The sequence below is a fragment of the Nesoenas mayeri genome, assembly GCF_963082525.1.
Source record: "Nesoenas mayeri genome assembly, chromosome: 5".
NCBI classification, from domain to species: domain Eukaryota; kingdom Metazoa; phylum Chordata; class Aves; order Columbiformes; family Columbidae; genus Nesoenas; species Nesoenas mayeri.
Window position 1 is genome coordinate 55,299,856 of NC_137548.1, and position 23,501 is coordinate 55,323,356.

The 23,501-nt window shown below is 36.0% G+C and overlaps 1 protein-coding gene across 2 annotated transcripts in view; it reads left to right on the top strand.

Annotated features, from left to right (window-relative positions):
• Positions 1-23,501, top strand: part of PLEKHA7 (pleckstrin homology domain containing A7) — a gene marked incomplete at both ends in the record, with an annotated part of 157,980 nt that overhangs the window by 127,693 nt on the left and 6,786 nt on the right. For both annotated transcript variants that reach the window (XM_080345688.1, XM_080345687.1), the window contains 12 exons: positions 2,123-2,176; positions 7,000-7,068; positions 7,222-7,302; positions 8,606-8,755; positions 10,601-10,702; positions 13,812-13,920; positions 15,005-15,243; positions 15,668-15,856; positions 16,878-16,995; positions 17,823-17,902; positions 18,301-18,501; positions 21,666-21,818. In XM_080345688.1, the coding sequence (XP_080201814.1) occupies positions 2,123-2,176; positions 7,000-7,068; positions 7,222-7,302; positions 8,606-8,755; positions 10,601-10,702; positions 13,812-13,920; positions 15,005-15,243; positions 15,668-15,856; positions 16,878-16,995; positions 17,823-17,902; positions 18,301-18,501; positions 21,666-21,818 (1,545 nt within the window). The remainder of the gene's footprint in view (positions 1-2,122; positions 2,177-6,999; positions 7,069-7,221; positions 7,303-8,605; positions 8,756-10,600; positions 10,703-13,811; positions 13,921-15,004; positions 15,244-15,667; positions 15,857-16,877; positions 16,996-17,822; positions 17,903-18,300; positions 18,502-21,665; positions 21,819-23,501) is intronic.

The window sequence follows — 23,501 nt, forward strand, 5'->3', positions numbered from 1 at the left end:
AATTTTGCTGTCACCTGCAACGTGAACAGGAGTGAGCTGTCTGTTATTACAGGATTCAACTTTTATTGTGTTTATTTGACCAAATGCAGAGTTAATTAAACAATTACCTAATCATGTCAAGTAACTGCTTTCTGGGCAGTGAGGTGAAAAATGTAATTACGATTACTCTCCCTGAAGACTGCTAATTTCCTCTTTACAATGTGTCTAAATACCTGCAGCCTGAAGAGCTAACATTGCTTCTCATTCGATTAAGGAGACATCAGGCTAAGTTGGCTAGTATACGAAATTACACAATCGCACAATTACTGCAGCACTTGCCAACTAATTCCACCTATCAGGTCAGCTGCTGCTTGGCTCATCCGTGCTGTATGACATTTTGTGACTCTGCAGACGCTTCATGAGTGGCATGCTTGAGTCTGTGCTTTCCTGCCTATTTTTTGGTATTCTGCAGTCCCCAGGTTGTTTGCAGTTTTTCTTTGCTGTTGTATATGCTATAAAAGATGAGTGCTTTAAGTTATAGGGCACCAGTACACATGTTTCAAAGTGTCATGTGTACTCCCTCATTGTACTATTTCTGAAAATGCTGCATCTTCAGAAATGCTGTTTACAATGTTAGAGAAGTTCATTCTAAAGCAAAACCATTTCTTTGTGCTGCTTTCATGGTGGGATTGGCTCCCTGTGCCACATGCTGCATCACCTGCAAATTGAAATTCATCAGCCAATTTGTACATTCGTATGAGCTTGTAACTGTGTCGGTTCTGCAGGTGAACGTTGGTTCGTTAAAGCTCAAGGGCATCTTGGGTCATCAACAGTGCTCTTGATTGCACTGATGTGTGAAACTTGTAAAAGTGAGATCAAAGTGCAGTGTGCTTACAGAGCTCTTGGGTTCATGTTAGAGCCTCAGAAATGGAGCTGTCTGCGCATAAAACATGGTGACTCTTCTTGGAACTGGTGAAGGCTTTATATTGGCCCAAAACTAAAGAAACTTTTTTGAATTTGGAAAAGGTTCTTTTCCTGACTCACCTCACCTACAGAACAATCGCACTGAGATGGGCGATAGTAACAGGGATTTCTCCAAAATGGGCAGAGTTTCTGCTGATCAGACAAGAATTGTCAGTAAACACCTCTAAAGAAATGCAAGTGTGATCTGTTGATTTTTATTGCATAAAAGGTGTTTCTTTTCTTTTTTAACTACACATTCTCATTGGCTCAAAACTTGAGAAAAGGTATAGTTGTGTTTTTCTTTTATTCTGAACTTTACTGTAGGCAGTATATAAAATCCTGTCAAAATAGCAATAAAGTTCTAGGAATTTGAGGGCATATTGGCTGATAACTTTTGCAACAGTTAAGCTTTATTTTGTTGTGTATTGCATACCTCTTTTGAAAAGCAGATGAATAACTTTGTTATGACTTGTGTGCATGCTTTTATTGAAGCAACTGTAATGAAGATGTTGCTAGATTAACGTAACTTTAAAATTAAGCTTATAGCAATTACAGGTGAGCCAATGAAAATTAAGGATCAAGTTGAATGCTCTTATTTAAAAGTCAAAATGAATTCTCTAATCATATAAGTGAGATATTTTTCAGTATTTTGTTCACAAAACTTATTTCATACTTGCCCTGGATAAAGGAATTCATATCTTAAAATGCGTATGAAATGTAATTGAAAGTATTATGATGATTTATTATATAATGGCTTCTAGTTACAATTGACATTCAGTTAGGTACAAGCCTCTTCTCCTAAAGAGACCTGTTGTGCTGGAGAACACCACCATGACTTCTTCAGTGAGGAGATAGTCAGCAGAAAGTGTTCTTGAAAAAATAACCTTTGAAAATCTATTGTTTTGGGTAGTTACGTGTCTCATTAGAGGTGAAAAATTCAAAGCTATATGTTTGGAGGGAGGACATGAGGTAATAATATTATTAGGAAATATTTTGCCCATTGTACAGCTGTAAATAGCAATATGCTGGTGGAGCAAGTGTGCTTTTTGTGTACTTCCTATTCTGTTATTTTGTTTCCTCTTTCATCCCTTTTCTTGTGTATAACCAATTAAAGTATTCTAAGCTTGTTTCAAACATTCAAATACATTGCATTCTTTTTTCCCTATGTACTTACATGAAGGCGGATGACACTTATATTCAGTTGAAAAAGGATTTGGAGTATTTGGATCTAAAGGTAAGATTCTATAGGAGTCTATGTCTATTTTTTCTTTTTACCCCAGTAGTCTTTTGTGTATCATCTTTGTACCTGCAGGTTTCAAATCACCTTCTGTTCAGAAATGGGAACTGTCTTTTGCCATCACTATCGTGCTTAGAATAGTGAGTGTTTTTATAGTAGTGACTATACAATTAAATTGCAAACTCAGAAAATGTAGTTGCTTCAGTTGGTAGGAAGAACTTGTGTTACTGGTACTGCAGATGGATGATATTATGTGTGTTTAGTGAAATCGTATAAAAACTTGATTCAAAATGTTTGACTCCTGTAGCGTTAGAACCAATATGAAGTCAACTCCTCTAAGTTAAGGTGTTCTTTTAATCCAACTTTTTCCCTTTAAATCTTCTTGAGCTGACATCTTTCCTTGTTTTTATAATATGCCATATTGATGTCTTGCTTTCTTGTGAAAATGTGATGGCTAATTATCACCCGTTGTTGTTTTCCTATTATTAAAGCTAAGAGATTTCAAATGCACCGATTCATGCATCCATTTGTAGATAGAGTCTGCCCAAATGTTACATGAGACTTCCTTCTTTTTTTTTTTAAAAAAAATAAAAAAGCAGCCAAAATTGAGCAACAAAGCATCTAAATCATCTAAATTACTTCTGTATCTGATACATCTGATAGCTGGCAATTCGAAAGTAAATCTAGACTCATTAATATCAGATTTTGAGGGAAAAAAATAACAGCAACAAAAACCAACCAGCCAAAACAAAAGGAAAACGTATAACAATTTTGCTTAGCAAAGCAGTCTACCGTTTTACATGGTGTGTAGGATGTCTCACCATATATAAATCATATGATGTTTCTGAAAATCAAGGTGAAGTGAAACCTGACACCTTGTTACCCTTATTGTTTGCCATGGGGCTTTGCATATGTGCAATTAATGAGTTGACTGAACTTATTAGTGTGCATATTTCAGTTTTATCTGATGTTTTTATGGCTGAATATATAACCAAATATATCAATTGAAAATGTTAGTAATACATATTACACATATGTGTAGTATAATATATATTTAAAACCAGAATATTTATCACACAATGCATGTGGTATACATAATCTAGATGATCAAATATGTAAATGGTTGTAATAATTAATATATGAATTTAAAGTTGCTTGGACACATTTCACTTTAAGCCTTGTTCTTCGTTTGTTCATGGCTTTCGCAAATGTAACTGCATCCTAAGCAGTCAGCTGAATTTTGTGACAAATTTCAATTTAAAAGGTCCTACAGTCTGAGAAATTAGTAATAAAAACACCGTTTTGTCCATTCTAAAACAAAGCCATTCTTACAGTTAAAAGCGGCCACAGTTTAAGCCTCTGAAAATGAGATGTGCTTAGCAAAATCATTAGGATGGGTTGCAACTTTTTAATGGATTCCATCTGGATTGATTTGTTGCGGTGCAGGACATGAAGAGCTGTTTATTGTCCCAGGAGCTGCTCTTGTGCCTCCTGCAGCCTGGGTAGCACCTGATGAAAGCAGCCGGAAAGAGAAATGCATGGGGGCTCCTGATCTTTCGGTGAAAAGAAACTTAATGTTAGCATTAGTTCCCTTTTAAAAATCTTGGCAGTCAAAATGTCAAGTGTGTTTCTATAAGAATGGTCTGATTTTTCAAAATCAGCATTTCTTAATAACTTTCTTTCAGTAGCAGTCTGGAAATGTAAAAATTCAGGTCAGGTAGCTGAGAGATTGGAGGACACCATGTGAAACTTGAGGAGGTGTCTTTGTATTGATTAAGTTTGTATTTGCCACTAGATATAAATTCTTTAGGAGATGCCTTGTTTTGCAGTATGAGAAGAGTAGAGTGCTGAAAGAAACTAAGCAAATTACATATTAATTTGGTAATGGTGGAATATGAGAAATTCACTGTTCATATATGTAGTAGCTTCCATTTAATACACTGGAGGCTTAGACAGCCTTTTAATTCAAGTCTCTCTTTTGACTTCATTGGGCTTTGAGTTAGGGCAGCTCTGATTAACCGATTTCAAATAGGACTGAAGATTTTAGAACTGGAGTTAAGCTTTTTTCACTAAATCCATTATATCTGAAGATCTCTCTTCCTAGAGGTTTTGAAATATCACTTTTCAACGTGGAATAGGGATCAAGCAATTAACTGCCTAATGTGTGCCATAGTATTGAAACTGATCAGTCACTGGTTACACAGTGTTTAGTAATTTGTCAGTACTCCCGTTTTGTCCCCTCTTGCTCTTATCCTTTTATAGTAGCCTATTTTAAAAAATAAAAAGTATGAGGAACAATTATTGATAATTTTGAACTTGCCGAATATCATGTATTGTGTTTCCTTCTGCAATATTGCCTTTAGATTATAACTTTTTTCACTGAGGTTTTAACTAGGTTGCTGAAATTATCAATGCAGAGCTTTGGTGCAAGCATTACTACATAGTAAATAACAGAAAATATCTTACTGTAATTCCCAGCACTTTTGAAACGGCAGTTGGGCAAGTCTGAGCAAATCTTTTGTGTTGTGTGTTTGTATGTGTGTTTTGCAAAAAAGGACTTACAATCTACCCACAATGTAATAAAACAGATGTCTGGTTGTAGCTTCAGTACTGACAGATTGTATAGACTATAAACATCAAGGATTGGTGTGACATAAGAGCATGTGATGACTGCTGCTTATGGAGTCTTGGGTTGTAAGGCTTGGGTTTTTTAGTTTTGACATCTGTAACAAGCTATTGCTAAACTTTTGTTTGAAACAGATAGAAAATAATGGACCTCTGATCAACATGATATACAAAGTGCTGAAGAACTCAGCACAAGGGTTACTATCCAGTATACATGTAAGACTGCTTGCAGCTGAAATGTGCTCATCCCATTGCTTTTGAAAACAGCAGTCAATGTTTACATGTTCTGGCTTCTACAGGTGTCTTATAGTAAACAGTAAAGCTTTCTGTAAGATTTTGTTTTTCCTTTCCTTATTTTTTTTTCTATTTGTATGCAATATTATGGCTGACCTCAGTGTGATTTCATTTTATCATGTTTTGAAAATGATTGTATCAAGTAGTGACTTCTATGTGTAATTTTCACAATGTGAAAGCATGCTAAATCTTCATTGTGTTCTCATGTTCACTGCTTCATAGTTAACAAATTCTTTACAGTTCTGATTATATGATTTAAAATATTCCCCAAATCAGTAGACTCTGGCTGTTATGTTAGTTCCATTGCTTTGAAAAAGGCTTTTGCACTCTCTTAGGCAGGTAATTAAATATGCAAAATTATTACTTTAACATGCTAGTATTTATGCTTATATTTAATTAGTTATACATATGATTTAGTATTTAAACAGTTCCATTAAGAGTTTTGAAATAAAGCATTTTTTAATATAAAACACATTACTGTTGAAAATATTAAAAAATATAAGTTTTGGGAAGCAGTAAATGCTTTTGATTTTGATAGTGGGGAAGTAGAATTTTACCACATGAAAGCTCATGATAAGTCTTTGAATGGAATCTGCCATTGGAGAAGACAGTGAACATAAATGATGACCGTACTCTTCTGTCTTAATCCTGCTTTGTTATTAGAAAATATGATATGAAGTTAGCTATCTACATATAGTATGTTAAATGAAAAACTAAGGTTGTATCACAGATTTATTTACACTTACAGTAAAACATAATTACTTTCAGAAAGCTAGCATGATCCTGTAGGTGCCTATTAGGTTAATAAGTAAACTGAGTAGCTTCAAGTCTGGAGATTGCCAGTCAGTGCCAGTAAAAAAGCGAACTACCCCTTCTACCCCCCCAAAAAGGCCAACAACTTCTGCTCTTATATTAAAACTTCTTACACTATTAAAGGCAATATTTAGGTGAATTTTTTTTCATACACTCTTGCCTGTATATGAACAGAATATATTGTACATGGGTACTATACTTCTAAACACCAGGTGTTTGTTTATTAAGATAGTATTTCCTTTAAGGAATTTTTAAAAGTGTTCTAATGTAGCAACATTAAGTCTTTAGATTTTAAGGAATTTAAAAACTAGTTGATTAATGAGCTGAATTATATTGCCATTTTCCTAACTTCATTTATTCACAAAAAAGGGTCCCATGTAGACTGTGGAAATAATAAACGATTCAACAGAGATAGATGTGCCTTCATGTTAAGATTGCTGTGAGGGTTGGAAGTACAATAAAATATAGTTTCTGTACTGATTTAAAAACTGTTATGTGAGAAGAAAATCTTCTCACCAGAAATTGAATATGAAACCAGTGATTTATGGAATGAGAGATTTGGGATGTTACAAATATGTCAAAATAGATTAATTACATTTAATTCCACTATAGCACTTCTATAGCAGTCTAATAAAATTCACACTGTACTACGGAAGAGACTATCCTTTGTAGAAAGAATAGTTGCCGAAACATAATATTTTCAGTCATTAATTAATGCTGTTATTCTTCCCACTGCCCATTTAAAGAAACCATTCAAATCCTTTGGCTTTAAGAAAGCTATTGAAGCTGAGCTGTTAAAACTATTAGGTTTTGCAAGAACAGAACCTTTGTGACCATAGACAAGTGCGATTATGCTGTTTTGTACAGAACTTCAAGCTACTGTAAGTTATTAAATAGCCTAATATAACTAGTAGTCCTTTTTGCTAACATTTTTTAAAAACTAAAGCCATATTTGAAGACCTAGGTCCAAAATTGTATTCATCTTTGTTAATAACCATGAGTGTTTAACAAAACTTTTCATTGCTGAAGCTTAATTAGGTTTTAGTTTGCAACAAATTTCTCAGATGTTTGAAACCTATTCCTCTTAGGTGACAGGGCGTGACACGTTAAAAGAACGAAGTACAAAACCTGTCAAGATTGCAGAAAGTGATATTGATGTGAGTATCAAATACCACTTCAGAACCTCATGCCTTGGTTTGGCTATTTATATTGTACTGTTACGTGTTCGCGTTACGCTCTTTGTGGTATTGTGCTCTTTCTGCTTGGCTTTAAAAATTTAACATTATATCTTTATATTATTTCATTTTCAGGTCAAGCTAAGCATTTTCTGTGAGCAGGATAGAATTCTACAGGACTTGGAGGACAAAATAAGAGCCCTTAAGGAAAATAAAGTAAGCAAATTAAGGAGGAGTTTATAAAATAAAATAACAATTTTCATGTGATCATAAAATATGGAACTACAAACAAACAATCTAATTACTGGATGCTGCTTGCATCATAGTTTTCTTTGGACATATGTGTAAACTTAGGTAAAGAAAAGGTTTTTTGTCTTAGGACTGCATACCCACTTTCAGAAAACATTATTTTGAAAATGAATATTTGAAAAGCACATGCACTTAATTTTCTGGCAGTTATTATCAATTGGGGTACATACACTTTTCTGTGTAGTCTTACTTTGTGTCTTAATATGTATGTGGTGGCAGGCAGAGTCATGTTCCATTTGCAGTTCTTCCCACCTACACAAACTTTGTTTGCATATATAGTAGTGTGCTAGCATATTGAGCTCTCACTGTAACCTATGTGGTGTGGTGGGTTTTTGTTTTTGTGTGTGTTTGTTTTTAGAAGGAGGAGCAAGAGAAGGGAGAGAGTATTTCTATAGTAATTTCAGAAACCCGTGCTGGTTTATATATAGTACTGTGAACTTATTTCTGAGGGTTCTGACTGAAATGCTGGAATATCTTCTGTGATAAGTTTGTAGTTGGAACCTACCTCCTTTTGTCTGTGCCCATTCAATTCAGAATTAAAATAGTAAACAATAACAAAATGGTTTGCCTTCCCTTGTCTTTCCTTGCCTATTATCGGCTTCACTGCCTACACGGCACGGCTGTCAATAAATCAAGGTGGTTCAGAAAAACATCTGTTCTAAAATGAAAGTGTTGTCCAGGTGGATCCTTCAGAGCTGCTGTGCAAAAATGATTGCGTTATGTATTCCTAACTGAATGAATCAGGCCTACTTAGTGTTTTGGGCAATATTTTAACCCCCTGCATGGCTAATTCAACTATATTAGTGAATAAGAACCTATCCTTGAATAAACAGCTAATGCTGTGCTGCAGTAGGGCCGTCACAATTCTATACGGCTTAGTAGGAATTTTTCTGAAACTCTAATTTAGAGTTTTGTACAGACTGTAAACAGAAGAATTTCCCTCTCATTGATTTGCATTTTCCACAGTTCTGGCTACTGAATGGAAAGATTTAATAGAAAATATCAGTTAATTTTTATTATAATAGTTAATTAAGGCTCTTGCACTTTTTCGTTTACATCTTAGTGTCCACAACAGGAGGCCGATTTGAACCTCTAGTGGCTTATAGGAAGTGCCGAGGTGGGGAGGTGGAAAACAGCTTCTGTTTTCCCGCATGTAGATCCGTAAAATTCCATGTAAATGTTGCAGGCTTACCGCCATCTTCTTTCTTAGGATCAGCTGGAGTCTGTTTTGGAGGTTTTACACAGGCAGATGGAACAGTACAAAGACCAACCACAACATGCAGAAAAAATTTCTTACCAGCAGAGACTTTTGCAAGAGGATCTCATACATATTCGGGCTGAAATATCCAAAGTTTCAACGGTATGTGGTTTTGGTTGTTTCAAGAAAACTGTAATTAGAATTCCAGTTAGAGTAAAACTGTATAATTAGTTGGATAGGGGAGTTAAGTCCTGTTCTGAACTGATTTGGTTAAAGTACAGGATACTAAACCAGAACAACAAAACTTAGTCTCTCCAACTTTCCTTTCATTGCCCACTTCCCACCCTTCCACCCCTCCATGCCCCCCCACTCCAGCAAAAAAGCTTAGAAAATTTTTTTATACCTTTTTCATTTATACATGGGGCTTACATTGCAAATCTTTCAGCTAATTATTTGAAAATATTAATGTGATTTAATGATATTTTTCCAAGGGAAAAGGAATTGAGAAACTCTGTTGATATTTTGGTAAATATTTACTGTTGATATTATGACTTAATAAAATTAAAATGCAATTTAATGTTGCATTCTTAATAATAAAAATATTTCTAGGAATCGGCCATGAAAGAGTATATTGAACCTGGGTGTTGTGTACTTACTATATTATTCCTGCCTTTTGATGAATATGTGAGCAGCTCTTCATAATTTTGTTCCTAGAACTGCACGAACACCTTTCCTGTAGTAGGATGTGGTTGTTAAAATGCCAGTATTATTTAAATACACATACATACTGTATTTTGTGCCTGTAGAAAATGTATGACTTTCACAGATTACGTTCAAAATTTAATCGGGGGTATAAATAGCAGGTAATTGTAGGAATGGTTGTACTGGTCCAGTCTGAGGCTCCTGGCCCAGGGTTCTGGCTTCAGCAGTGGGCATAAGCAGATGCTTAGGGAAGAGTGAAGACAGCAAAGATGGGCAGTGTGTCCTGTCATAACCAATCCAGCTTCTAATTATTTTCTGCTCAGGGAATTCCTGAGGTTGACATTTTCTATTTGTCTATTTAGTAATCCTCAGTAGATCTCATTTCCAAGAACCTGTACAGTCTTCTATTAAATTTTGTGAACCTTTTGCATCCTAAACATAATTTGGCAAGTTATGACATAGATCTTTTCCCCCACTGTGTGGACAACTATTCCTTGTATTTGTTTTGAGCCTGACTTGCACATGTTTCATGTGGTAGACCCTTGCTCTTGTATAAGAAAGGATGGGGAGCGGTCAGTCATTACCGCTCTCCATGCCATTTTGAGTTTTGTAGACCTTCGTTGTTTCTTCCCTTCAACTCCCAAGTGATCTCCTTTCTAGACTTCAGAGGAAAAGCCTGCTTCATCATTCTTTACATAAAAATGTTCCAGATATTTGATTTTTCTCACTTCTTGGTCAGAAGGCAGACTGTGGTGTCATGGATGCTGGAGATAATCTAAGTAAAGTAAGGGTGATGGAATAGTGTTATTTTCCAGGTCTCTGCTTATTTTTTCCACTTCTAATGACATTATAACACGGTCAGTAGAACTTTTAAAGAACAACGTGCTTTGTGTTTCAAAACATGAGTTCTGATTTAGGTGACTATTTGGATTTTAATTATAAACTTGTTTTAAATAGAGAAGTAAGGAAAAAGGAAATGGAATAGACTCGATTCCTTCATAGCATATTAGTCATTGTTCAGATTCTATTAAATGCCAGTTTTATGCCTAAGAAATGGTTTTGTGTGAGGAAGATGGCCAGAATTCTTTATTTAGGGATTCTTGACTTGATATTGCAACCTATAAAGCATTTTGAAGTTTATAATCAACTCTAAGCAAAAATGTAGACTCCAAAATGGATTTTTTTTGCTTATTTTTATAGTAGAATACCACCATCTTAAAAACACTTTTGTGCTTAATTAGAGAATGGATAGAGTGATTCAAAGTTTATTATAACACTGTATTAGAGTGTTCCCTCTGTTAACAGGAAATGGAAAATGCTTGGAATGAATATCTGAAATTAGAAAAGGATGTGAACCAGCTGAAAAAAGCCTTACAGGAACAGATGAATAGTTCATTGGTATCTCAGGTGAGTCCATTTCCTGACACTGGTTTGCTTATGAGATGGTTTTATGTGAACCTGAAAACTGTCATCTCAAAGTAGAAATTCTCCACAACTTTTGCACTCTATTCAGCTGTCTTGTAGCTTAGTTTGCAGAGTTCAGACATGGTAACAGCGTGGCTGTGCAGCAACTAGCTATCCTGTAGCATGTAATAGTTTCTCATAAGTTGTCTATGCAAATTTGTCGTTATTTTATTATGTTTTTAGTACGTGCTGACATCTTGACATTGATAACGTATTTAATTTATAAGACTATGCAGGACTTCTTAGTCTCCCATTTATTTGATCTGACATTGTTGGCTTCTTTATCCGTTTTCAAGAACATCAGTCACTGTCTCGTTATTGTCATTACCTGTTCTTTGTCATGTTCTTCTATTTATGGAAGATTTATCCCTGCAGATTGTTTTGTGAAATGGAATAAGCGTTTAACAGCCATCAGTAATTGAAAGGCATCTCAATTTTAAATCAATTATTCAGTTTTGAATCTTACAAAGAAGCTTTGTTAGAAGCCAAGTTATTCTGTTTGCTGAACTGGTTGTTGCAGACCTGATTATTTCTACGTACCTGCTTAAGACTGGTGATTTTATTCTTAAAGCAAGGAATGCAGTCCAGATTTGTGTGTGTATGTGTAGTTGAGCTCAACTGTAGAATACATTTCTTCAAAAAGTCCCAGGGGTATTTTAGAATCAAATCATCCCTATATGAAGTTATTTTGGTTAACAAAGGGAAATTACAGGTTTAAACAAAATATACTTCATTAAATTACTTCAGGAAACAATTTCCATTTGTGCATTGAGCATACTGGATATGTGGCATGTGATTTAGCAATACATATAGAAACGAATGCAGTTTGCACAGATAAAATGTTAACTTGGTTTTATTGTCATCTCATGTCACATACATGCAGAATTATAAAAAACCCACATGTGCACACACAAACATACATGTTATGTGTTTTGTGTGTGTATACTTACATATATAAATGTATATATGTATCCATACGTACATTTGTCTTTGGCTGAGATTTTAAAAAATGGTTCTGCATACCTATTTTGGAGATATAAAGGGGAGCTGATTTTTTCCAGAAAGTACTGGGTGTTCTTAAAACTATTATATATTCCTTCAAACAAGTCTCACTTGAAGTAACCATAATAGTTCATCTTTTTGATCTCTTCCCAGGAGTATGTAGGCTCAAGATTGTTTATCTAGTATTTTCTAAGACCACTAAATTAATACACGCGGTATTTAAAAAAATGCAGTCTTCATGGAATATTATTAAAAATTCAATAAATTTGCAGGCTCAAGTTGCTGTAGGAAACAGCCAATGTTGTTTCTATGTAGCATTAATTAAGAGGTTAAAACCCAAATGTTTCAAGCAGCTTGGTCAGAGTAAATGTTGCTTTTAAGAGTGTAGCCTCATTGTCTTTTGCTCAAGAGTTGAGGGGATCTGGGCATGCTGAAATTAACTGAGATGTGATGTTTTGTCAGTGATAACTTTTTAGTTGGTAAGTGTTTCTGCTCTGGTTTTATAAATCATTCAAATTTATGTTTCTGTGTGAAGGAAGTTAGGAAATTGATTTATCTCTCCAAGTTACCTTTTCATGCTTGCCCATAAAGTATATTTATACCCTTTCATAAACAGCAATCTTGGCTTTCATAATTTAAAAATAAATGCATCTGCTTATATTTTCGATCTAGTCCATTTCTGATCTAAAGTATTCTCTTCACATTAATATTAAACTAATGGGAAGAAATAATATTAAAAGATCTCACAGCTTTTGTACATTACGGATCGAACGTTTTCTGAGTGGTTTCAGAAGCAGGATTTTTGGTGCTTTTTTTTTTCTTTTAGCCAGTTCTGAGGCTTGATTATTGTAAATCCATCATTTGGTTCCTTGTAGTATGATGAATCTCAGAAAAATGAAATGAGACATGCAAATTTATAGTTTGTATCCTGACAGTCTTTCAAGATATGTCCCATCTATTGAGTGAGTTTACTACGGGCAAATAACGTTCTCCATCATTTCAATGTTTGTGTTCTTGGCACCCTGTTTGCTGATCTATAACCTGGCTGAACTTATTTTCTGATCTAAGACAGAAAGTGGAAAGCAATTTATATGCCTTCCTTAGCTCTGTGAGGTAGAAGAGCTTTTGCTGAAGTTTTTCTCTTTCAAGCTTATAGGATTAATTAGTGGTTATCTTGCAGCTCATGGCAGGTGATGGATTTCTAGGCTTCTTGAGTGGTTTGTAAGCAATTCTTAACTAAGATGTTTCCCTGCCTTCTGCTTTCTTCTTCCAAGAGGAAAACAATATTAAGTTTTTTCTTAATAACAGTTTTTGAAGGCAGAATTACCAGGCTTTGATTAAGTAGATGAGAACGGCTATTTATGACAATTGCGGTGAACATCTGACTGAGGTGGTGCTTCAGTAGCCAAGGCCTCTGGCTGCAAGATACTATCAAAGCCCCAGTCCAGACTGTAGCCAAAGCCGTGCTCTCTCTCCTCCTTGGAGTGCCTTGCTAAAGCAAACAGAATGCAAGATGAGACTGAATCCTGGAACAGCAACAATATATTGTTTCAACCTATAATACATCATGTCCTGTAGGCCTGACAACCCAAATATAAGAAGGAATTAAATTTGTCAGCCCTTCTGAGTTAGCTTTGGGTTTATATTTCATCCATTAAAAGCTATTAGGAAATTCACAGCAGTATTCAGGGAGACTACTATTTCTTTTTTCTTTTTTTCAGTATTGGGCATCCCCCCTAAATACACTCAGATGAGTTTCATAAGGCTGCCTTAGCAGTCTTAAATATGTAAGTATAGGATTTAAGAACAAAGTTCAATTAAAAAGGTTCTGCAAGCTCATTTCATGAAGAACATTAAACTGTTTTTTGTCCCCTGAATAATATTGTAAAGAAAAATGTAGATGTGTCTCCGCAGTCTTCCTTTGTAGACTCCAAAGTTTTCATGTAAGTTCTGAAACATTGATTAGGTTTTGATATCAAAAGGATAAGCCCATAATAAATTAAAAACTAGATGTAATTGATTTTTCTTTTTCTTTTACTGCAAACATCAGGAGAAAACACAAATACAAAAAGACTTGTGGAGAATCGAAGATGTTACAGCTGGATTGAGTGCAAATAAAGCCAACTACAAAACCATAGTAGACTCTATCAAGAATCCAGGTAAAGAGAACCTAATTAATACATGAAAAAAAATATACAAATGCAGGTGAATCCTGGTGTCTATGCAAATAGTCTAGAAGTTTGTTCTACTGCAGAAAATCCAGTTCATTCTGCTATGGATGGCATCACAAATCTCTGATTGAGCACATTAATTTGATGTTTCTTTGGTTGAGATGGCAGAAAGGTTTTTTTGTTGTTGTTTGTTTTCACATACTGATGGCACCAAAATGTAACAAGCCATAAAAAAGGGAACAATAATAATGGGCTAAGTCCTATGAGTTGCAGAAAGGGTTTCCGTCATGTGCCAGATTCATGCCAACAGAGCATCTATTCTGCATTCTGTCCAGGAACTCTTCCTGTGGTATTCTCTGCTTTGTTGTTTGTTTTTAACTGGGATGCCGCCCAGCTGCCCTCACTGCAGTTGCCTTCTCTACTCCCTTTGAGGCAGGTGTTTGGTGGGCAGAGCAACCGCATCAGCTATGGAAAAGAGGAAGGGAAAGTGTGTGTGGTCTGCAGTTCAGTTGCTTTATTATGTTTCAAAGAAAAAGACCTAAGGCATTGGGATAGCAAGAGACTGTTAACGCCTCCTGTAAATTCACTTTGTATTTAAAGTATCTTTGCTTACCTTTTACATACAGAGATAAAATAGTTCTGAGATGGTGAGATCTTATTTTATTTAGGGTATGGCTGTGAGTACTCAGCCTTTTCTAGATCTATAGGCGTCTTAAGGAATCTGTGGCACGGAGCCGGATACAGCCTGTGAACTGATTTCATATGATCCTTGAGCTGTTCCTTCCTTCCCTCCCACTGGCCTCTCTGAGGAATTCTACTGGATGGCACTAAAATGTGTGTTTTTATTTTTGGCCTAAAAGGCTTGCTTGATCCTCATCAAGAAAATGTTTTCCACCCGTGCTATAATGTAACAATCAAACATTTTTATGCCCAAGAAAACCACCGGTTTGTGTTCAAAGCAATGTGCAGAGTATTAGGGCTGTTTTATGAAGTCTAAGGATGTGAATTGCTATTCTTACGAATATTATTGATAAGAAGCAACACCTAACACATTTGCATATTTCTCCCCTAGAGAGAAAAATAGTGCCTTCATTTTCTCAGTCTTCAGTGCCTTCCTTACCAGCTTCCCTCCCAACTACGGAGAGCAAGCTTTCAGTTCCGCAAAGCCCTCCACCCAGCCCGGTTAAATCCTCGCTGGAGGTCCGGCTGTATCCACAGCCTTATTTCCAGGCCAGAGCACAGCACCAAGCACAGCAGCTGAAGAAAATTGAGCCACCTCTTCAGTCACCAGTTAAGCTAAACCCAAAGGTTGTAAGTACTGCATTTGAAAGATTCATTCACCATGTTTACCTTTACTTCTGGCAGAAACGGTGAAAGTTTCACAGTTACAAAGTGCACACAGTGTAGGGGCACAACAGGGAAACACTGTATTGAAACTGAGCAATAGCACTTACAGGGGAATATATATGCATAACTTGGAGCTTTATGTACAGTAGCCTTATGCTGTTTCAGAACATTACCAGTGCAGAGCCTTCCTTGGTGATGCTTTGTGGTTGATTAGTTGCTTGCTTTCCTGGGTCTCATTTGGTTTTTAAGCCTCAAGTTCCTGCTGTGGACAGAGGAGAGCATGCTGAAGAAGTCACAAATAACTCACATAACGTAATGAACTTTCAGTCAGTTTATGTCAAACTATTCTTAGGCTGTTTTCCAAATAGTTGTGCTTTCCTGTTACCAGGAAGATGAAGCACCGCCCAGACCTCCTCTCCCTCACTTGTACAGTCCTGATGATCAGCCACCAGCTGTCCCACCTCTCCCAAGAGAAGCCACTGTCATCAGACACACATCAGTGCGTGGCCTGAAGCGTCAGTCAGATGAAAGAAAAAGAGATCGAGAACTTGGACAGTATGTAAATGGAGATTATAGGGTGAGCACTTATACATCTATACACCTGCACTTTAAATGTGAATTTATAATAAAAGATACTGTCTGTAAAATATAGAATAGAATCACAGAATAGTTTGGGTTGGAAGGGACCTTCAAAGGTCATCTAGTCCAACCCCCCTGCAATGAGCAGGGACATCTTCAACTAGAGCAGGTTGTTCAGAGCCCTGACCAGCCTGGCCTTGAATGTCTCCAGGGCTGGGGAATCTACCACTCCTCTGAGCAAACAGCTGGTGTTTCACCACCTTCATTGTAAAAAATTTCTTCCTCATGTCTAGCCTGAATCTCCCCTCCTTTAGTTTAAAAGCATTACCCCTTGGCCTATCCATCTCTGTTTTTCTTATAGGCTCTTTTTAAGTACTGCAAGGCCAAAATAATGTCTCCTAAGGGCCTTCTGTTCTCCAGGCTGAACAATGCCAACTCTCTCAGCCTGTCCTCATAGAACTGTTCCATCCCTCTGATTATTTTCATGTCCCTCTTCTGGACCCTCTCCAACAGGTCCATGTCTTTCCTGTACTAAGGGCTCCAGAGCTGAATGCAGGACTCAGATGGGGTGTCACCAGAGCAGAGCAGCTGGGCAGAATCACCTCCCTCCAATCTTTCATCCACCAGTACCCCCAAGTCCTTCTCCGCAGCGTTTCTCTCAATCCTTTCATTGGCCAACCTGTCTTCATACCAGGGGTTGCCCTGACCCAGGTGCAGGACCTTCACTGGGTGTTGTTGAACCTCATGAGGTTCACATGGGCCCACTTCCTGAGCTTGTCCAGGTCCCTCTGAATGGCATCCTGTCCCTTAGGTGTGTCAGCTGCCCCACTTGAACCTCTACATCTTGTAATAAAGAGAGAGAGCTCGTGGCAGAGAGGTGGTAGTGGCAGAGAGAGATTTATGACTTATAATAATGGCGTGGACAGATTTAGTTATCCAGAAACAAAGTTTTAGGATTTATTTTAAGACGTCTTGCTGTCTGTGACTTCATTTGAGCTGATGAGTGTTTTTCCATATAGGTGGAACTGCGTTCATACATGAGTGAACCAGAACTAGCAACAATAGGCGGTGACCTCAGCCAACCTTCCAATGGTTTAATAAGCTCTGACAGTGGATACCAGACATTACCTACCCGTGGTAAGCCAGGATTTTTATCAGTATGGTCTGCGCAGGAGCTTTTCTCTCCTAGGATTTTCTGGACATGGTCTTTATTATCAGATTATTATTTTAATTCTTTTAGATTAACTACACAATGCTGTGAAAGTCTAGATATTTTGTGCATTTTAATGGTACTGTTTCAGACAACCAGCCTTTTGCAAAGCAACCTAATATATAATGCTTAAAACAACCCCATAGCAAAACATGAAATGAGCTGTTAGAATGTCTCCTATTATTCAGAGTTATTTTTCCTCATGTTTTCTGTGTCATCTTTTACAAATTAAACTATTTTTTTAAAACATATTGCTATTGAAATAAAAGCAATAAATAATAAGAATACAATGCCCCTTGACACTCCATCCCTGCTGTACTGCAGTCCTGGAACTGTTTCACAAATGAGGATAGAGAAGATACTTGGGGAAGAGCATTTAATTTCTTAGCCTTTCTCTTCTTTTTTTCTTTCCTTTCTAACTGGGAATGTTAAGGTTTGATTTTTCTTCATAGATTATATTTGTACATCCTACCTACTGTTGTACTTCTGAGTTCACCCCATAGCTCATTTAATATAACCTTCTAAATTATTGTAGATACTTCTGAATTTTGATCAGTAGTGACCTGAAACATTACTTTTGGCTGAAATGAGGTTTCATGCCCCTCCTGATCTTCTGAACTGCAAAATATGAAACATGAGCTGAAAAAGCATCCAGAATATCCCAGGAAAAGCATCATAATTTAAGAAAATATCTGACACTTGTCTTCATTTTATTGTCATTTGGTTTTAAAGCATTCTGTTCTTCCTTATAAAGGTTTATCTGGATCAACTTCCAGATTGCATCAATCTTCTACCATTGCATCATATGCAACACTTCGAAGGGATAGGTCCAAGGTAAGTTTTAAATGAACATCAGAAGGCAAATGTCTAAACCGTTCAAAATATTGAAGCCCAGAATATATTTTGCATAGCAGGAAGTGGGATTGTGGTAGCATGTCAGAGGACCCAGCGCCTGTGATCCAGTAAAATCTGTGATTTTTCACTCTGTTAAATGAATCAGGAAGCAGACAGGCAACTAACTGCATTTGAAATTGATTTATAAAACAAGGTCTTGTACCAAAATCAGCAGTACTAAAAGAAAATAGAGAGTTGAAGTATGCAAAATCATGGAAAATAATAGAACAAAATCATGTTATTTTAGTGACAAGGTAGGCGAAAGAGTTAATTTTTTGTATACTTCTTATAAAGTATTAATTACAACATATGTTTTCTGTGCCTTGTGACTTCTCCAGGAGAGACCAAAGAGTGCCTTGGAACGTTTATACTCTGGAGACCACCAAAGAGGCAAGATGAGTGCAGAGGAACAACTAGAAAGAATGAAGCGACATCAGAAGGCATTAGTTCGTGAACGCCAGAGGACTCTTAGCCAAGGAGAAAGGCAGTCTGTTTCATCTCGGTCTTTCATCAGGCCCATTTCTGCAGACGTAGGCTCAGTATGTTAGATATGCCTTAAAAGGACTAAACTAAAAATACCTTTGGATTATTTTTTTTCCTAGCAAGCACTTTCACTTGAGTGTGTGTGATGCTTCTAGTCTAATTAAATAAGTGTTATACAGTATAAAATGAGTTCAGAGAGTATGAGCAACAGATGATCTTTTTTTACTAGTAGTTACGTATATGTAGCAGGTTTGGCAGGTAAGTTGGTCGGCGGTTAGTGTGCTGAGTGGAGATGTGAGTATATTGGAGTGATTTCAGAGAGGTGGTCATTTGTATTAGAATTGTATTTAAAAAGTGTAAGAAGCTTGTACAGTTTTAAAACTGCTTCATAATGGAATGGGCCTTTTAGAATGTTCTTACTCAGCATGGGTGTTTTTCTTTTTAATTCAAAAATTAGACTGCAAGATAGTCATGGTAATATCCAACCAAGGTGATGTTTGTTTTTTTAAAGAGATGATAAATAGATAATCAGTTTTAAAATCTAATCATGCTGATTAGATATTTATGTAAGAGCTAGCATGTTTTAATTGCTACAAATTCTTCTTTAAAGCTCAAAATGTAGAATATTCTAATAAGGCTCAAATTCAAGCTGCTGAAGAAAAGGACTTTTGTTGCGTTCTGAGATTAAATGCTGTACAGATTATAAGTTTGTAATGATACGTTTTGGATACTAACCAAAGCAATTCTAATTGGTGAAGTTACCCAGTCGCTCACTTGGTGCTAAACCAAGATTGTACTGTAATTGCACTTATGCTGTGGTCTTTTAATTTATTTTTTTATTTGGTCCACTAGAGCTTTAGAACGATCACTTTGTTTTACCTAATTCATTGCACAAGATCTCTTGCTTTTAGATTCGTCACTCATCATACCCCTAATGCCTCTTTTTTTTTGTTTGCTTGTCTTTAATTTGCAGAATTTTGTAGTTATTTTAAAATTTCTAACTGGACTACTCAATTTTTACCAGGCTTAATTGCATTTAGTACACGTGTGTCAATTGCTAGCATTAAAAAAACCCTATAATATTCAGCCTTTCATTCCCACTGTTTAGTAGCACTAATTTACAGCCAGTTATTTGCATTTACTTTCTCAGCGAATACGAGTGCACTACTTGGAGACATTCATCTATTTTGTCTTCTGTTTTGCAATCACAAATCTATTCGAGATAGTGCATAATATTTGGGAAGCGTAGAACTATAGCATCGCTGTTATTTTCATATTTTAATTAGAAGAACTAAATCTGAGCTGCTTATGTTTCCTGACTCACATAGCATACACAAGTTGAATTTAAACATTTTCATAACACTTTTTATCTAGAAATCTGGGTGCCATCTTGGTCTTTTTCTTGCTGTAAAGAGTTAAAATAGAATCTTTCAGCCCTAGGAATGTTTTGTAGAAGTCATCTCTTGTACCTATAGGGCTTCAATACACAAAAGGCATGTTTGATAGCACAATTACTTACAACATTACAATTATTTAGCAGCCAAAATGGCAAACAGTTAAATGTATAATTGAAGTGCTGCTCAGTGTGTAACATTTGCTTTAAACATATATTGTTTGTGTAACTCTAATTTTTAATCGGTCAGCTCTCAAATGTAGTATGACACTTTAAGTACTGATCACAGGACATGAATTCACTTGTTATATACAATGCCTTTTTCATGTAAAAGTTGCAACATCAAAGCCAATAAAAATACTGCTTCGTAAGAATGGTTTGATGTTTTTCTTACCAGTACATAATAACTTGGAAATGATTCTATGTATTTAAAATATACTATGTCAATCAGGCCTGGTTTGAATATGAGTAGAAGAATGAGTTTGGAGTACTTGTATGAGAAAACATTTTTTTCTCTTTTGAATTCTGTAAAGAAACATCTTAAATTTTGAAATAGAATTCCCTTTTAACTTTTTAAAATATAGGTGGAAGATATCTATCTTCTGAGTGAATACTGAGAGCTTGTGCATGAATAGGTTTCAATTAGATTCATTAATGCAAGTAGCATAATGAAGTCTAAGGACTTCATATGGTGTTCAAACTTCAACCAAAACAATCCAAGTATCTGTAACAGAAATGCTAGAGATATTTGGGGCATGTTCCCCTGTTGATACCCTCAAATGCTTGAGGAGAATTTTTTTGTTGGTGTTTTTCTTTTTTTCCCTTCTCTTTAAAAGTCACATAGACGAGGTTCTTAGGGACATGGTTTAGTGCTAGAGTCAGCTTATGGTTGGACTTGATGATCTTGAGGGTCTCGTACAGCTGAAATTATTCTTTCGCACTACTTCTAATACTGTATTTCAACTCTGTATGGTCAAGTTTCTGAGATCTGCTGGATGGAATTATGCTGCAACCGACCTTAATTTCTTGAACAAAAAAGTGTTGCTGATGTTCTTAAGGACACGTTTTTATGCAGCTGTGTTGTATGTAGTTGCGAAGGAGCTACTATGAAATGATTGGAGAACTCTAAAATTATGCTGCTTAATTTAAATACGTTCTGCATTTGCTGTTGCTAAATATTTACATTTTAAAGACAGAATGTGAAAAGCTTTTTATCTTCGCAGGTGGCTATATACTGCTTTTGGTAAAGTTAGAAGAGCTTACAAGTTACTAAATTATTATATTTTTAATTCAACACAAGTTAATGCTAGTACGTAAAATATTATCATCTTTAATAACTAGGCATTACTAGAAAGATACATAAAATATTCAAATTGCAATTCTCAACCTGCAATAGAAATATCCTTTCTGTGTAGTCATTCAAAATCAGACAGTCCTGCCCCATTAGATCGCCTGGGACTAGTCTGCCAGCACATAGATTCACTTGTATTAGCATCTGTGCTTCCAAAGATCTTTGTGTGTAGCTAGTTCCATGTTAATCAGGATATGTGAAATTGTGATGATTACATTTGTTAGAATTTAATACTCCTGAACATTTCCTGCAAAATTAAATAATACTCCAAAAGCCCTACAGCACAGATAGTGATCAAATCTCCCAATCGTATGTCCAAGAAATACAGTTGCGTTTTCTTTTTTCTTGTCAGTAAAGGGGTTTGCTCTGTAGATTCTGTCAGCAAGATAGCATTTGCAGCAGTAGTAATGTACATTATTCATTATGATTTTGTCAGTATGGTTGAATTCTGGTAATTGTTTTGTATCTATTACCAGTGGAAACGGGAGCAAGAATTTGATTTGCAGTTACTTGAGAGAGCAATTCGTGGAGAAGACAAGAATGAAAATGAATGGTTAAAAGTTCAGGCGGTAGCAGTGACAGAGACAGACCTGGAGCCTCAAGACTATGATTTTGATATCAGCAGAGAGGTAACACTCATCATTTTTTGTCTCCTGTGCCTCAAAATAATAACCTTTCTAAGTTTTAGGTAGTGAATTCTTTTCTTTCAATAGTTAGCTGGAAGTTTGAGCCAAAATGATTCTTTCGGATACTGTAAATTTATGGCCTGGAACTTAGAATTTCTTTAAGTTTCATGTTTGTATTGTGTTTTAGTGGAGAGAAGAAATGGAAGAGCTGGCTTTACTGTTTGAAATATACATCTCAGACTTTATAGAGGAAAAAGTGGTTAAGTGAGGCAATGTAATATAAACTGGAAAAAAAAAGATGAGAAGACAACATCAAGAGTATTTGAAAATAAGAAACAGCAATGAAGCAGAAATTAGTTCCCCAGAGCTACCCTACTCTTCATTTTGACTGGCAAACCCTAGTAGAGAAGAGGGAGCACTGCTTTATCCTGGTCAGAGCAGAAAACACTTTCCTGTCAGCTTTTCAAATTACTCAGTTGGTGTTTTGGGCCCTAAATCTTTTTTTCAGCTCTAGTAACCAAGTAAATTATTTGTTTGAAATGTGATTGAGCCATCTGGTGGAAAAGAAAGAATGTAGCAAGTGGAACTGTGCATTGTGTGAAATGCCACGGTGGATGGAAAATCAGTAAAATTATTAGTGATAATTAAACTAGTAAGCACCTCTACTCTTCTGAAAGCTGGTATTGTTTTATGTGAAGTTGAATCTGTGAGCCGTTATCTGTTGATCTTTGTGAATGAATGTATCTTTCAATTAATCTTTGTATATTTTCTACAGAAAACGCAGTGCTCTTGTAAACTTCAGAAACAAAAAATATTTCCATTATATTGCCTTTCCGTGTTGCACTCTGCTATCAATTTTTTTTTCCAGAAGGCCTCCAGGGCTACACCAATATACTTCATATATCTTATATACTTATATATCATATATACTTCATATATCCAGACCAGTACCCCAGTCCTAGGGCAGGAAACATTTTTGCTTAGAGGCATTTCTGTCCTGCTTCAGAGTAACTGAACCAGGTCTGAAGCTCTGAATGTAAAGCTTCTTTCTGAGGTTACCCAGGCTGGCCTTTTCTGTTTCAGATACCCATCATTTTCACCTGGCAAGCACTTCTGTAGCTGAGATACTTCTGTGCCTCATAAGATGATGTACTCACTTGTATCTTTAAGGCAAATAAATCTGCCGTTCACCCGACAACTGAGTTTGTTACTCTGGAAGTGACAGGATGAGGTGATCTAAATTAGTTGTAGTATGGAGATATATATTTAAAAAAGAAATATGTATATAGCTGCAGAGCTATAGAGTGGAGTTGGATTTGAAGGTAAAGTAGTATAGTGGAAAATGGAGGTTTTTCAGGAAGCCTTGGCCTTGGGTTTACTGAGAACTATAAAAATTTGAGGTTGTGATTTGAATGTGGTTCTGAGTGCCAGTGACCGTATTGTATGCTTTGGGCTTATGATTGCCTGTGAATTGCTGAGCCACTTTACATATGCAATTGAATTAGTGTGGACTAAGTTCAGTGGTGAAAAATTTAGGATTATTTTTATTTAAAACTCTGAGTTTTGAAAACTCATTGCCTCTTGAGTGTTTTAACAAAAATATAAAGAGGAGAAGAAAAAATAGTTACCCTTAACTTATTTGTATTTATTCACACATCCTTTGTTTGTTCTTTTCAATTTTCAAAA